Consider the following 16,743-nt stretch of genomic DNA (forward strand, 5'->3'; position numbering starts at 1 on the left):
TACCTAGGTTTTTCTCTCTTTCATCTCAAAAACTTGAAAATGTCCCTTAATTATACATACAACAGTTTCTCCATTTAGCCTTTACAAAATCACAATTTGTCCCAAAAGAATTATTAGAGGTCATCTAGTCCACCTTTCTACTCAATGCAAAAATCTTATTTTTAACAAATAACAAAATCTCTACTTTTACATTCTCAGTGCAAAAGGCTTGCTGTCTCATAGGTTAATCTCCTCCACTGTTAATTATTAGTGATTTTCTTCCTTTATTACACAAAACTTTCCAACTTCCACACATTATTTGTCCTTTGTTGCTATATGTAGCCTGTCTATGCTATTTTCCACACAACTCTAAGATATTTGAAGGCATTTATCATTTGTTCCATAATTCCTCTCTAATTAGACTAAACATCATCTATTCCTCCTCCTGTTCTTTAAAAGTGACGGTGTTCATAGATCCTTTTCTTCCTCTCCTTTCCCTTTCCTGTCCTTTCTTAGGATTCTTAAAATACGGTACTCAGGTCAGAATATAACATCCAAATACAATTAATAGACTCCTCTTTTTAGACCCTATAGTTCTATTTTTTAATCTCTAATATGCATTTATGAAATGTTTCGGTTTTCTCAAGGCTGACTTGGGCATGGTTTTCACAGAATTGGTCTAATCAATAAACATATAAACATTAATTAATCATGGGACAAACCATGCCTATTATTTTAAACAAAATGACACTACTGATAACAAGTAGATAGTGACTTTCTAAGAATTTTATATATTTGAATGCATATCTACTTAATACAGGTATAAAAGTATAAACAGCTTAAACAAGATATCTAAACTGTAGAAAAAAATGCTAATGATACATTGAAGGTAAAATCAAAGAAACAATACCAAAATAAAATAATCAAGAAAGAGAAAAACTAATGGAAATAAGAAGTGAAATGCCACAAGATCAAAAAGAAATATCAAATAGTCAATACTTTGCTAAATATGAAACAAGCGATCCAATTTATTACAGCAACTTAAATATAGCAAGTAATACTGTAATTATTTCATTAATAAAATCCAAAATCTTTAGAATAAGTGTTATCCTAGGTACAGCTGGTAGCCAATAATTAAATTCACTATTTTGGCAACCATACAACACTAAAGACTTATTATGCCCTTAATAAACTAAAACCATGGTTCCCATAGAAATTGTGAAGCCAAGAATGAAGGTCTATGTAGTCTGTATTTATAAAGCTGACTGCCTGAATCTAAACATGACTCTATACTTTATTGGGCATCACCTACTTAGTTTATAGGTATTTTTGAATCTATATTCTGTCATCCAATGAATTACCAATCTCTAATATTTGTGACAATCTCAATCCAACCTAGCATGATACATAGCATTCAAGCACTGAAGTTGTTTTTAAATGCAATGCAAAGTCATTTAAGTTCTTGTGAACTCATCTAATTGGTCACAACTGTCGTATATATTCTTATCTACAAGGATGTTACTTATGTAAGACTTTACTAAATGTGTGGTTGAAATTAAGACTCAATATAATATTCCCTTAATATTTAAAAAGGATATAGAGACTAATGAAGGTTCCTGATATTCTCTGCTTCCTTTTTCTAAGTGCCCATAAAATGTTTATTTAATAATCATAATTATTACCCCTATTATAAAGGAGGACTGGAGGCAAGGAGACCAGTTAAAAAATGAATCACAGTATTCCAGATAAATGATTAATGAAGTCCCAAACTAGGATATTACCTTGGGAAGGACGTGGGGTGGAAGGACAGAACACAGGGGGGCAAGTAAAATACAACACTGAAGTTGCAAACTTCCAGAAGTTGGGGGGAGGGGAGGGGAGGGGAGGGAATTTAAAACAGAGAAACAAGAACAAAACCATTTTATAGGTAGATGTAGTTGAGTCATTTTCCAGTAGTACATTTCATGGAAAGACTTACTAAGTTTACACTACAAAATTGAAAAAACTTACAGAAAAGCTACGAAAATTTTGTCTTTCACCTAATTTTTTTTAACAGATAGGAAATATGGACTAAAGACATTTTATGACATTGTTGAGAGTCAAATCTATCAGGAAATCAAACATTGATTCTGTCTGGTAGCATTAGTTCTTCAAAGGTCAAGGGCTGAGCCTTTGAATGATTCTCACTGTTACAGCAAAGGAAACGGAGTACATGAACCTAGGATAAGTATGAAATAGTATTTTGCAGGTTTGGAATTCTCCACTCATAGAATGAAAATTGGAATTCTTTGTAGGAGCATACTATGAAAATATAGAAGGGTTCTGATCTATGCCCTGATAACAAAGAAGGGATAAGAAACTTTATTTTTTATATTAAGCAGTATTGAGAAACTAGAGCAAATACCACATGTATATTTCACATTTATGGATTAACCTCTTTCACCCTTTAAAAATGACTTTGGGGGTGAAAATTTCAAACAAAGAGTTCAGAAGTTTCAGTACTGTCTGTATAAGTTTAAAGGAGAGGTATATTCATTATTTTGGGTTCAGACACCTAATCTTTTTCTACACACAGAGCCATCTTATTCATTTAGCTTGAGAAATGAACCAGAACACTGGGGTCTGTTTCTGAGACTCTTATTTTTAATATTTAATTTCTTCAGTCTAATCAGACCTAAAAGCTATTCCTTGTCTTCAAGCTGACTCTGTAACTGTTGCTGTAACCTGTAACAGTTTAACTCTCAAAGGGCATTCTTTTCCTCAGGTTCAGGTATAAGGAGGCACTTCTACTTTGCCCCATTTATTATCCACATATATTAATACTACATCTGTAATTTCTAAAAGTTAGATTTATAGGGGGAGAGGGAACTGGAGGAAGTGGTCAAAAGGTACAAACTTACAATTATTAGATAAATACTATGGATATAATGTACAAGATGAGGACTATAGTTACCATTCTTGTAGGATTAAAAAGGAAAGTTGTTAGAGGGAATCCTTAGAGTTCTCATTACAAGCAGAATTTTCTTCCCCTTTTTCTCTCCATTTCTTTTATTTTATCTATATGAAATGATGAATGTTAACTTCTTTGTGGTCATGATTTCATAATGTATGTGAAGTCAAATTTTTATGCTGTACAACTGAAACTCAAAGTGATGTAGGTCAATTGCATCTCAATAAAACTTGAAAAAAAAAACCACTTTAATCTTTTAATAAAACTTGGAAAAAACACCTAGATTTAATATTTTTAAGTGTAGCAAAATCTTATTTTGCTTAGAATATGAAGTTTAATGCCATATGAAAAACAAAGCACTACTTTAAAGGGATTTAAAAGAAGACAATTTAGTTTACAAGGTATTTATATTATGAATAATAGTAAAAATAATTTCTAATTAAAGAGCAGTGATAATTACAGCAGGAAATGATTAAAGTAACTGAAATAGCTAAAAAGTTACCTCTTTTTGGCACAAGGTTCTTCAATATTGCTGTCCCATCTCTGAGACATCACCAAACTAAGCTCCATTTCTTCTTTTTCAATCTGTGGTTCATTTTCTTCATCATCACTATTTTGGGGATTTTTAGTGTTTCCAAAGAAATGACATGGTGATGGCATCCTATTTCTTCCCCCCTGATATCCATCATTTTCCAAACCAGCAAGAAGACGTACCAGAGCCTCATCAGGACTACTGTCCACTATAAAACAAGTGAAGCATCACTAACACATAACTTTTCTAAATAATACAACAATTCAGATCAATTACAAAACAAAAAAAAATTAACAGATCCTGGCACATAATGAAAGAATACAGCTATTGTAAAGACTTTTGTGTTGATGTAGCTCTTTTAACAAAGTGTGATTATCCTTGGACTCTGCATTAAGAGGGTTTTGTGTCCTTGTTAAAAGAAGATTCCCAGAACCCATCCTCTATCTCTTGAATCAGAATTTCCAAATTAGGACCCAGGAACATGCATTTTAACAAGCTGTCCAAGTTCTTACTGCACAATTAAGCTTGAGGAGGCACTAAACTAAATAGGGTCAACAGTGTTCAAAACAAAATTAAAATACATGATAAATATATGAATTAATGCTAAGGAAGAAGTGCCTTAAAAACAATACATATGAACACTTTATGGTCACTTAAGTTTTATTTAGCTCACAGGATGGCTAAATGAAACCTATGGTTGAAAACACAAGAGGGCTTTACTTAAAAAACCTTGAAGACTACAATGAGATGCTACTTCATATGCACTACACTTGCCAAATCAAAGACAAGTATTAAGTATTGGCAACAAAATGGAAGACACTGGAACCTTCCTACATTGCTGGTCAGACTATAAAATGGTACAGCAGCTTTGGAAAAAAGTTTGATGGTTTGTTAAAATGTTAAACATAGTTACCGTATGATATAGCAATTCTACTCTTGGTATATAGCCAAAATAGCTAAAAACATGTCCACATAAAAATCTATACATGAATAATTACAGCAACATCATTTGTAATTGCCAAAAAAGTGTAAACAACTCACATATCCATCATCTGAAGAATGGATAAATGAACTATGGTATATCCATATGATGGAATATTATTCAGTGGTGAAAAGCAATGAAGTACTGATACATGCTACACTTGGATGAACCTTGAAAACATTATGCTAAGTGAAAGAAGCCACAAACAAGAGGTTATATTATTCCAATTATATGAAATGACCCAAATAGGTAAATCCAGTAAAAAAGAGAAGAGATCAGTGGTTGCCAAGAGCTGAGAGGAGAGAATGAGGAGCGACTGCTAATGGCTATGGGATTGCTTTTTAGGGTAACAAAAATGTCCTGGAATTAGACAGTGGTAATGGTTGCAAAACCAAAAATGGTTGTCAACATGATAAAAATCAATGTACTGGGAGTGCCTGGGTGGCTCAGTCAGTTAAGTCTCTGCCTTTGGCTCAGGTCATGATTTCAGGGTCCTGGATTGAGCTCTGCATCAGGTTCCCTGCTCAGCAGGGAGTCTGCTTAACATTCTCCCTCTGCCTCTCTGTTCTTCCTCTGCTTGTACTCATTCTTTCTCTCTCTCTCAAATAAATAAATAAACATATAAATAAATACCTTTTTTAAAAAGTCACTAAACTGTACACATTAGAAGGTAAATTTTCTGGTATGTGAAATATCTCAATAAAAGGTATTATTAAAAAAAGGTGGGGGGTTATGCCTGGGGATCTCAGTCAGTTAAACATCCTACTCTTATTTTCAGCTCAAGTCATGATCTAGGAGTAGGGAGATCAAGCCCCACACTGGGCTTCACACTCTGCAAGGAGTCTGCTTGAGATTCTCTATCTTCCTCTCCCTTTGCTCCTTTCCCCCTGTGCACACACTCTCTCTAAAATAATAAACCTTAAAAAAAAAAAAAAGACCATGAAGATAGAGGTTTTTTTTTTTTTTAAGTTAATACACAACATTTTCAGGTTTTCCTCATTGACATTAAAGAAACTGCTTACATTATGCTACCAAATATAAGGCAAAAATAAAGATATTTGCTTAAAGAGCCATTTTGGCAAAGAGCTCTTCTTAAACCTAAAACTGCAGTTCATTTTTCCTATTTTATTCTTTTTTTAATATTTATTTATGAGAGAGAGAGAGAGAGAGAGAGAGAGAGAAGCAGAGACACAGGCAGAGGGAGAAGCAGGCCCCATGCAGGGAGCCCAGTGTGGGATTCGATCCTGGGTCTCCAGGATCACGCCCTGGGCTGAAGGTGGCACCAAACCGCTGAGCCACTGGGGCTGCCTTCCTATTTTATTCTTAAAATAAGATTAATATTAGCAGGGACGCCTGGGTGGCTCAGCGGTTTAGGGCCTGCCTTTGGACCAGGGCATGATTCTGGGGTCCTGGGATTGAGTCCCACGTCGGGCTCCCTGCAGGGAGCCTGCTTCTCCCTGCAGGGAGCCTGCTTCTCCCTCTGCCTGTGTCTCTGGCCTCTCTCTCTCTGTGTCTCTCATGAATAAATAAAATCTTAAGATTAATATTAACAAATGAATTATAGATATTTGACTCTCAGGTCTTTGACACTGAGATTGCACTTTTGCAACCTTAGGCAATGTGGAATTTATCTACTGATGAAACATTCTATTTGCCTAATGTAATGAAATAAGGATATGTTTCTCTCAGCCTTTTTTTCAATTCATTTGCTTTCTCTGTCATTTGTCAAATGTCCTTCATTTTCTTTCAGTTGCTTATTTTTTCTTTGGATCATTGCTTTCTGCACTTGCCATTCATTTATAAAGGAAAAAAGTTTTCTACTCCTGTCTCAATTTTTTTTTTTTTAAAGATGTTATTTATTTATTCATGAGAGACAGAGAGAGAGAGAGAGAGAGAGAGAGAGGGACAGAGAGGGACAGAGACACAGGCAGAGGGAGAAGCAGGCTCCAAGCAGGGAGCTTGATGCAGGACTCTATCCCGGGACTCCAGGATCATGCCCTGGGCGGAAGGCAGGTGCTAAACCACTGAGCCACCCAGGGATTCCTCAAATGTTCTTAATATAGGACTGTATACAATAATTTTGGTATTGTTCCTAGTCAGTCAATCTGTTTTCCATTCAAATGAAAATGAAGATAACAGAGACGACATTGTAGAGAGCTAAGAACAACATTTGATACTATCTCTCATTTGATACAATAAAAATGAAGAAATAGTTTACAAAAAAAAGAAACAAAATCATTAAAACAAGCAAAACAAGAGACATGAAATTCAATGACATCTCACTTTTTGCAATGAAATTTTAAATAAATTTCTGAAAAAGATGTCAATAATTTAGATTATATTAATGAAATGAAATCTAGTAAATGCTTTACGATACTAATGAAAATGCATTTAGGGAAATGTAAAGACATGCAGAAATAACTGTCATGGTCTACATTAGCCAAAAATTAATGGCATAAAAAGATTGTCCAGGGAAATTTCTGATACTCACCAAGAAAGAAATATGGTATTTTATTAATATACTCAACTTTGGAGAATTTTAAGTCAAAACAAATGCATTTCCCCCCCTAAAGCAATAGGATTTTCATCCAAAGTTAAAAAAAAGGGGAGGGGGGAAGGGATTATTTTCTTTCACAAATGTTTTTTAGAAAAAGCTGTGTAGAAAACAAAAAACAAAGCTACTTCATTTAATTCAAGGCTTTATTTTATACTTACAGTAAGGATTTATTGAACATGTAACACTAGCCTCTTCAAACCAAAGGAAAAATACTGCCTCACATAACATACTTTCATTGATTAAAATATACTGAAAATTTATGGTAGAATTGTTACTTACGGAAAACAGGTGACTCACTCAGTCTTTGGGTCAAAGGCTGAAAAGTCTGACTATTTTCCATGAGGTTCAAAATTGCTTCTTCATTAATGAGAGCTTCCTCCACTTTGTACACAGCATGACCTTAAAACGACAAAGAATACAGAAACATTAAAGCAATCACTTAAATTTAAAATTTATTATTTAGATTTGTATAAATTAGGAAGCATGACAATACAAACCTATTTAAAATCTTCAAGTGTTAGTGATATATATTAAATAAGAACTTAATAAAACTTAGTAAAAGCCACAGGAATATCTAACCAGTCACTTGGAGTAATTTAAAAAACCAACCAACCAACCAACAGCACCGGGGTGATACAGTCTGTTAAGTTTCTGACTCTTGGTTTCAGCTCAGGTTATGATCTCAGGGTTGTAAGGAGACCTGCATTGCTCTGTGCTCAGTGAGGAGTCTACTTAAGACTTTCTATCCCTCCCCCCCCTCCTCTCGCTCACATTCACGTGCGTGTACTCGCTCTCAAATAAATACATCTTTAAAAAAACTTTAAAAACCCTCCAAGCCTCCCAATCTGCAAATCACTACATATTTTATAATCTTTTTAGCCTCTTTGGTCCTACCTAGTTTGTATAGTTAAATTACTCTGATTAAAATTATCACACATTAAAATATATAAAAGGAAAAGAGTAGTACAATTCTTTATTCTCTATGGTTTAAAAATGACAAATTAATTTTAAATTTCTCGGCTTTCAACTCATGATCTAAAAATTTGTCTTTCAACATGTGATTTTTATAAGTCTAATTTGAATAGCTGGATTAAATAATTTTAAGAATAGATAAAATGAGTCTCAATCTAGTGAAAGGAGAGACAAAAGGCAAACAGGAAATAAAACTCTATAGCAGGAAATGGAAGTTAGAGCTAACTGGAAAACAGTTCTATTTTTTCTGCTTCTGATATTCCAGACTTTTAAAGAACTAGGTGCTTTCAATGGTTTTTAAAAGAATGAAAAGCTCCAGGAAGAAGTATTCTTAACACATTTTAGGACATATTGGGCTAATAAAGAGCATTTAATCAAAACAAAAGAATAAACAAACAAAACCTGAGAAAAACAGCTCATCCTCAAACAAAAGACAACGGAAAGAATCCGTAAAAACAAGAGCTGGTTCTGAGAAACTAATAATAAAATAGACAAGCTTGTCAGGAATGGTCAAAACAAAATAGAAGGCATAAATAATGCTAGAAATAAAAGGGGAAGTACCAAAAATAAAAGAAAGATGTTAAACTATGAACAACTTGACATCAAAAACATGGAAAAATCAGATAAAATGGGTAATTTCTTAAGGAAAATAGATATAAAACCTAATTCAAACAAACAGAAATCTTGAGGGGTGCCTGAATGGCTCAGTAGGCTAGGTGACCAACTCTTGGTTTTGGCTTGGGTGGTCATCTCAGGGTTGTGAGACTGGACCCTGCTTGGGCTTCACAATCAGCGAGCGGAGTTTGCTTGAGATTCTTTCCCCCTTCCTCTACCTCTTCCTTCACCCATGCCCTTGCTCAGGCACACGCTCTCTCTCAAATGAATGAATGAATCAATGAAGATTGAAAGAAAATAGAAATCTTGAGTAGACCTGCAACAGTAATGGAAATCCAATTAGTATTTTAAAATCCTCCCTATTTTCCGTTCCCTAACACAAAATTCACCTAAAAGAAACTATTTATAGTCTGGATGTTTTTATAGATGAGATACATCAAATCTCCAAGAAATAGATTATACAAATCTATAAATTCTAGGGTTTTTTTTTTTTTTGGGGGGGGGAAGTACAGTTGACATACAGTATATTAGTTTCATGTGTACAATGTGGTGATTTGACGATTCTATACATTATTAAAATTCTTGAAGGATTCAAATAGAAAACTCCATAACTCATTTAATGGGGCAAAGTATGGCTGAGAATAAATTCCAAACAAAGTAGATATAGCAATGATTTAAAAATATCACATTGTGACAAAGAAAGGTTTATTTCAGGAGTGCACAGTTTAACATTAGGAAATAAAAAAATAATTTTACTGTAACTACATTATCAGAGTAAAAGGAAAAAGATGCAATCATTTCAATAAATCCAGAAAAGAATATCTAGTAAAATTTAACTTAATATCCCTTTATGCCTTTTAAAAAACTAAATTTCATAGTAAGCAAGAAATAGGAAATATATTAACCTAATTAAAGTTGTCTATCAACACCCTGTAGTAAATTTCATATGTAATGGTGAAATATAGAAGCACTTCCTTCAGCCAGGAAAAAGACCATTATCTGAGTTCTTAAGCAGTGCCTTAAGTTTTTTTTTTTTTTTTTTTTTTTTAGAGTATGAAGAGGGGAAGAGAAGAAATACAATTATTTACAGATGATGACTCTATACCAAAAAAAATCCAACAGAAAAGACAAACTATTAGTGCTAATAAGAGTTGCTGTATATAAGACTGATATGCAAAGGTCAGTGAAGTTCCTAAATACCATCAATTAGATGTAATTTTTGAAAGATAAACTTGTAATTGCAACAATTACAAGGCACCTGGAGTATATCTAAGATCACATTTTACAAAGAAAATGGCAAAACTCTACTGAAAGATATGAAAGAAGACCAAGTAAAATGAGAAACACATCATGTTCATAGATGAGATGATCTGGCTTTATTAAAGATTAAAAAAATGTTCTTAAATCAATCTATAAATTCAGGAAATTCCCAATAAAACCTGAACAGGATTCTTCCCAGAAATGAGCAATCTGGTCCTAAAATTAATATGGCAAGAGCTTCTTTAAAAGATCAAAGGTAGACAAGACAATTTTGTAGTTGAACAAGGTAAGATCTGTCCCTGATATATATCAATACTTATAAATCAATAGTAATTACAAAAATATGATATTGACATATAGGGGAACATGACTGAGGTAGAAGAATGCAGTGGAAAAAAATTTTTTGTAGTAAATATGCTGCACTACTAGCTAGTTAGTAAAATATGCAGTGCCCGGGTGGCTCTGTTGGTTAAGTGTCTGACTCTTGATTTCAGCTCAAGCCATGACATCAAGCCCAAGTTGGGCTCCATGCTGGGCAGGAAGTCTGCTTAAGATTTTCTCTTTCCTCCCACTGTCCCTCCCCACTCCCCTTCTTAAAAAATTAGATATAATTAGATCCTTATTTCATATACAAGTAAAATTTCATATAAGCATTACGACCTAAATGTGAAAAACCAAACTGTAAGCACACATAAGCTATAGGGATAAAAACTTGCACTATATCACTATAGGGAAGGACCCACCAGAAAATGAGCCAAGAACATGAATAAGCAATTCTCAGATAACAAAATACAAATACTCAAACTTATTAGTAATCAGGAAATACAAATTAAACTAAGGAGGTACCATTTCAAAGAATCAGAATAGCAAAAGACTTTTACATTTGATATTATCAAATGCTGTTGAGGATATAGGGGAAATATAATCTAGTACACTATGGGAATATAAACTTAGATATGATCATTTTACAAAGCAATTTTATAATATGGTATTACTACTATAAAGTGTTATTTTTATTATTAACATACTTCAAAACCTGAAAAATGGAGCTCTAAAAATAACAGGATTTATATAGGAAAAAAGGTTAAAGCAAAACTTATGCAACTTTGTAACCAGAACACTAATAAAATCAGTAATTGGTACCTGAGGAGATAACTGATCAGTCAGGCAAGAGGCCAGTGTGGCTAGAGACTGTCATAGTGGATATTAAAATGCACAGGAAATAATAACATGGAAATGCTGGATACATTTTGATTAGAATGGGGCTGGCAGATGCTAAGACAAAGCAAATGCAAGTAGAACTCGGAGCCAGTAGGTTGCCAGTGAGGTGAGCAATGCACCTAGAAACCTCAGGTGCAATCTGCCATGAGTCAGAGATGGCACAATGCTGGGATGCAACTCCTAGGGAGAGAGGAAGCCCTGGATGTAGATGCTCATTTTGAATTGTAGTTTAATATAGTCAGAAGAGCCTCTGCTGCTAAAGCTATATGGTAAAGGAGGCTTTTTCATTCCTGCTGAAAGCTGTAATTCTACTCCTGCTATTCTGGTTCCACTTGCCTAGAAAAATTGCATATGAAACTATGTGACTTTGGAGTAAAACTTTCATCATTCTTTTATTTACCAATAGCGTAGAAGCTAACTACATTACAGAGATCCTGTGAGAACAGATGCTATCTAGGGAGAGTACCTACACCGTTAATATCTCGCAAGTTACACTTCTATACATTTTCTATAGAGAAACTGGCCACAAGATGATAGAAATAACATTATTAATAACAGTGCAAAAGTGGAAGCTATCTAATAGTTGTAGAAAGCAGCTAAACATGTTTAGTCCTACAAAAGAACACTAATCAGCAGCTAAAATGAGGGAACTAGAAACATGTATGAACAAGGACAGATTTCAAAGTTATGTTAACATAAAAGATATTCAACACCATTAGTAATGAGGGAAATGATAATTAAAACCATAAGGAGATGGCATTTCACATGCACGAGGATGGCTATATAAAAAAAACAAATAACAAGTGTTAGTGAGGATGCAGGGTCACTGAAACCTTCACACACTGCTGGTGGTAACCTTGGAAAACAGAAGTTAAGTACAAGTTTACCAAATGACCCGCAATTCCACTCTTGATGTCTCTCAAAGAAAAATGAAAATATACATCCACACAAAGACTTACATATAAGTGTTCACAGCAGCATTATGTTTAAGAGCCAAAAAAGTGAAACAGCTTAAATATCCATTAACTGATGAACAAATTAACAAAATATGGTAATATCCACACAAGGCAATACTGTCTGGTAATAAAATAAAAGCAAATGAAATATTGATAGATACTACAATATGGATAAACCTGAAATATAACACTAAATGAAAGAAGACATAAAAGATCATATATTGTGTAATTTCATTTATATGTTTATCTAGAAAAAGCAAATCTTTTTTCCTTTTTTATAATTATTTTTTTTATTGGAGTTCAATTTGCCAACATATAGCATAACACCTAGAGCTCATCCCACCAAGTGCTCCCCTCAGTGCCCATCACACCCAGTCACCCCAACCCCCGCCCACCTCCCGTTCCACTACCCCTTTTTCATTTCCTAGAGTTAGAGGTGTCTCTGACTTTTTGTCACCCTCACTGATATTTTCACTCATTTTCTCTCTTTTCCCCTTTATTCCCCTTCACTAATTTTTATATTCCCCAAATGAACGAGACCATATAATGTCTGTCCTTCTCTGACTGACATTTCACTCAGCATAATACCCTCCAGTTCCATCCACGTCAAAGCAAACGGTGGGTATTTGTCGTTTCTAATGGCCGAGGAATATTCCATTGTATACATAAACCACAACTTCTTTATCCATTCATCCTTCAAAGGACACTGAGGCTCCTTCCACAGTGTGGCTATTGTGGACATTGCTGCTATAAATATCGGGGTGCAGGTGTCCTGGCGTTTCACTGCATCTGTATCTTTGGGGTAAATCCCCAGCAGTGCAATTGCTGGGTCGTAGGGCAGGTCTATATCTAACTCTTTGAGGAACCTCCACACAGTTTTCCAGAGGAGTGGCTGCACCAGTTCACATTCCCAGCAACAATGCAAGAGGGTTCCCCTTTCCCCACATTCTCTCCAACATTTGTTGTTTTCTCCCTTGTTAATTTTCCCCATTCTCACTGGGGTGACATGGGATCTCATTGTGGTTTTGATTTGTATTTCCCTGACAGCCAGTGACACGGAGCATTTTCTCATGTGCTTGTTGGCCATGTCTATGTCTTCCTCTGTGAAATTTCTGTTCATGTCTTTTGCCCATTTCATGATAGGATCGTTTGTTTCTTTGCTGTTGAGTCTAATAAGTTCTTTATAGATCTTGGATACTAGTCTTTTATCTGATAGGTCATTTGCATATATCTTCTCCCATTCTGTAGGTTGTACTTTGAGTTTTGTTGACTGTTTCTTTTGCTGTGCAGAAGCTTTTTATCTTGATGAAGTCTCAATAATTCATTTTTGCTTTTGTTTCCCTTGCCTTTATGGATGTATCTTGCAAGAAGTTGCTGTGGCCAAGTTCAAAAAGGGTGTTGCCTGTGTTCTCCTCTAGGATTCTGATGGATTCTTGTCTCACATTAAGATCTTTCATCCATTTTGAGTTTATTTTTGTTTCTGGTGTAAGAGAATGGTCTAGTTTCATTCTTCTGTGTGTGGTGTTCAATTTTCCCAGCACCATTTATTGAAGAGACTGTCTTTTTTCCAGTGGACAGTCTTTCCTGCTTTGTTGAATATTAGTTGACCATAAAGTTGAGGGTCCACTTCTGGATTCTCCATTCTGTTCCACTGATCTATGTGTGTTTTTGTGGCAGTACCACACTGTCTTGATGACCACAGCTTTGTAGTACAACCTGAAATCTGGCATTGTGATGCCCCCAGCTCTGGTTTTCTTTTTTAATATTCCCCTGGCTATTTGGGGTCTTTTCTGATTCCACACAAATCTTAAGATGGAATATTCCTCCAACTCTCTGAAGAAAGTCCATGGTATTTTGATAGGGATTGCATTAAATGTGTAAATTGCCCTGGGTAGCATTGACACGTTCACAATATTAATTCTTCCAATCTATGAGCATGGAATATTTTTCCATCTCTGTGTCTTCCTCAATTTCTTTTAAAAGTGTTCTGTAGTTTTTAGGGTATAGATCCTTTACCTCTTTGGTTAGGTTTATTCCTAGGTATCTTATGCTTTTGGGTGCAATTGTAAATGGGATTGACTTCTTAATTTCTTTCTTCACTCTCATTGTTAGCGTATAGAAATGCCAGATTTCTGGGCACTGATTTTGTATCCTGCCACATTGCCGAACTGCCGTATGAGTTCTAGCAATCTTGGGGTGGAGTCTTTGGGTTTTCTATATACAGTATCATGTCATCTGCAAAGAGGGAGAGTTTGACTCCTTCTTTGCCAATTTGAATTCCTTTATTTCTTTTTGTTGCCTGATTGCTGAGGCTAGGACTTCTAGTACTATGCTGAATAGCAGTGGTGAGAGTGGACATTCCTGTTGTGTTCCTGATCTTCGGGGAAAGGTTCCCAGTGTTTCCCCATTGAGAATGATATTTGCTGTGGGCCTTTCATAGATGGCTTTTAAGATGCTGAGGAATGTTTCCTCTATCCCTACACTCTCAACAGTTTTGATCAGGAATGAATGCTGTATTTTGTCAAATGCTTTCTCTGCATCTATTGAGAGGATCATATGATTCTTGTTTTTTCTCTTGTTGATGTGATCTATCACATTGATTGCTTTACGAATGTTGAACCAGCCTTGCATCCCGGGGATAAATACCACTTGGTCATGGTGAATAATCTTCTTAATGTACTGTTGGACCTATTGGCCAGTATCTTGCTGAAGATTTTTGCATCTGTGTTCGTCAGGGATATTGGTCTATAATTCTCCTTTTTGGTGGGGTCTTTGGTTTTGGAATTAAGGTGATGCTGGCCTCATAGAACGAGTTTGGAAGTATTCCATCTCTTTCTATCTTTTGGAACAGCTTTAGTAGAATAGGTATTGTTTCTTCTTTAAACGTTTGATAGAATTCCCCTGGGAAGCCATTTGGCCCTGGACTTTTGTGTCTTGGGAAGGTTTTGATGACTGCTTCAATTTCCTCCCTGGTTATCGGCCTGTTCAGGTTTTCTATTTCTTCCTGTTCCAGTTTTGGTAGTTTGTGGTTTTCCAGAAATGTGTCCATTTCTTCTATATTGCCTAATTTATTGGCATATAGCTGATCATAGTAAGTTTTTTAAATTGTTTGTATTTCCTTGGTATTGGTGATGATCTCTCTTTAGAAAAAGCAAATCTTGGAAGACAAGAAAGTGGATAACTGTTTACTCAGGGTTGGAGGTGGGAACTGATGTGATTGCAAATAGACACAGGAATCTTCTGAGGTGAAGGAAATGTTCTAAAATTGAATTATGGGGATGTCTGCATAACTCTAAACTTACGAAATCACTGAATTGTACACTTAAAATGAGTGCACTTATGTTATACAAATTATACCTCAATTAATTAAATTTTATTATTATTTTTGTTAAATAGGCTCCAACATGGAGCTTGAACTCATACCCAGAGATCAAGACCTGAACTGAGATCAAGAGTTGAATGCTTAACTGACCAAGACACCCAGGTGCCTCCTCGATTCAATTATTTTTAAAAGGCTGAATGAAAAAAGCAAGTTGCTTAACTTACCATTTAAGGATAAACTTTACCATTTATGTGAAATTTAAAACCTAGAATAGGGACATGTGGGCAGCTCAGCAGTTGAGCATCTGCCTTTGGCCAGGGCGTGCTCCCTAGGGTCCTGGGATGAGTCCCATATCCATCTACCCGTAGCAAGCCTACTTCTCCCTCTGCCTAGGTCTCTGCCTCTCTCTGTGTCTCTCATGAATAAATAAATAAAATCTTAAAAAACCTAAAATATCAGTATATATAATGACACACATACATAAGAAAATATAGAATCATGTATCATAACAATTTACGCCAACTTCAGAATAGTGTTTACCTCTAGAAATGAAGAAAAGGTAAAAGAATGGAAGAAACCTAACTAACTCGACCAAATACTAATATCTCGGTGCTAGGTATACAGATGTCTATTTTTCTCTGTATACTTGATAACCTCACCTTTGCCCAACTCTGTATCTTTGTGGACTTCTACCATATTAGCCGGTGTACACTGAAGAGTATCAGGAGACAGAACTTCAGAGTGCAGTGTTAACTCAGCAGAGAACTCCTGAGATCCATCGCTGTAGTCCACTGATCCTGATAATGTTCTGCTTAATTAAAACATATCCTTTATAACAAACTACATTACAAAGCAATAAAATTAGTTCTGAGATATAATAAATAACCACTTACACAGAGAAATCATTCTGTTTGAGAATTTCCTGAAGTCTCTTCTGAAAATTTTTTTCACTTTCTGTTGCTGGCACAAACCTGCGATCTTTGAATTTTGAAAGTGCATTAAAAAATGCAGATGACAAATGAACGAAGTATTTTCCTTTCTCTTAGAGTAGCTTTTAAAATGGTAACAATTTCCTATCTTTCTCTTGACACATATAATACTACCTAAAAGTAGCCTATTATAAAATTAAGGAGAAATGGTTATTGAAGCTATGAAATTAAGTACTTAAAGTCAGCTCAAGATTAAGTTCTATAATTATAACCTATTCCTAAAACAAAAACACTGTTCTCTACCTATAAATGTGTCATACACTCATACACTCTGAACCCAGAAATTCTCCCCTTATAAGACATGTCTATTTTAGAAGGCATTCAAAATTTATCACAGCATTTTTAATGTCTAACACATAATAAAAATTTTAATTGGACTTTCAAATATATTTACCTTCTGAATTATGT

The 16,743-nt window shown here is 34.9% G+C and overlaps 1 protein-coding gene across 5 annotated transcripts in view; it reads right to left on the bottom strand.

The window, feature by feature from the left end:
• Positions 1-16,743, bottom strand: part of REV3L (REV3 like, DNA directed polymerase zeta catalytic subunit) — a 177,120-nt gene that overhangs the window by 83,305 nt on the left and 77,072 nt on the right. For 4 of the 5 annotated variants that reach the window (XR_005368156.1, XR_005368157.1, XM_038554964.1 and 1 more), the window contains exons 8-11: positions 16,240-16,324; positions 16,006-16,157; positions 7,280-7,399; positions 3,432-3,669 (exon numbers count right to left, since the gene is read on the bottom strand). Coding sequence is in view for 3 of the 5 variants with exons in the window: in XM_038554964.1 (XP_038410892.1) it covers positions 3,432-3,669; positions 7,280-7,399; positions 16,006-16,157; positions 16,240-16,324 (595 nt within the window). In the remaining 2 variants the exon portion in view is untranslated. The remainder of the gene's footprint in view (positions 1-3,431; positions 3,670-7,279; positions 7,400-16,005; positions 16,158-16,239; positions 16,325-16,743) is intronic. The other variant, XM_038554965.1, reaches the window with a different exon arrangement.

This window comes from Canis lupus, chromosome 12 (genome assembly GCF_011100685.1).
Source record: "Canis lupus familiaris isolate Mischka breed German Shepherd chromosome 12, alternate assembly UU_Cfam_GSD_1.0, whole genome shotgun sequence".
Lineage (NCBI taxonomy): Eukaryota > Metazoa > Chordata > Mammalia > Carnivora > Canidae > Canis > Canis lupus.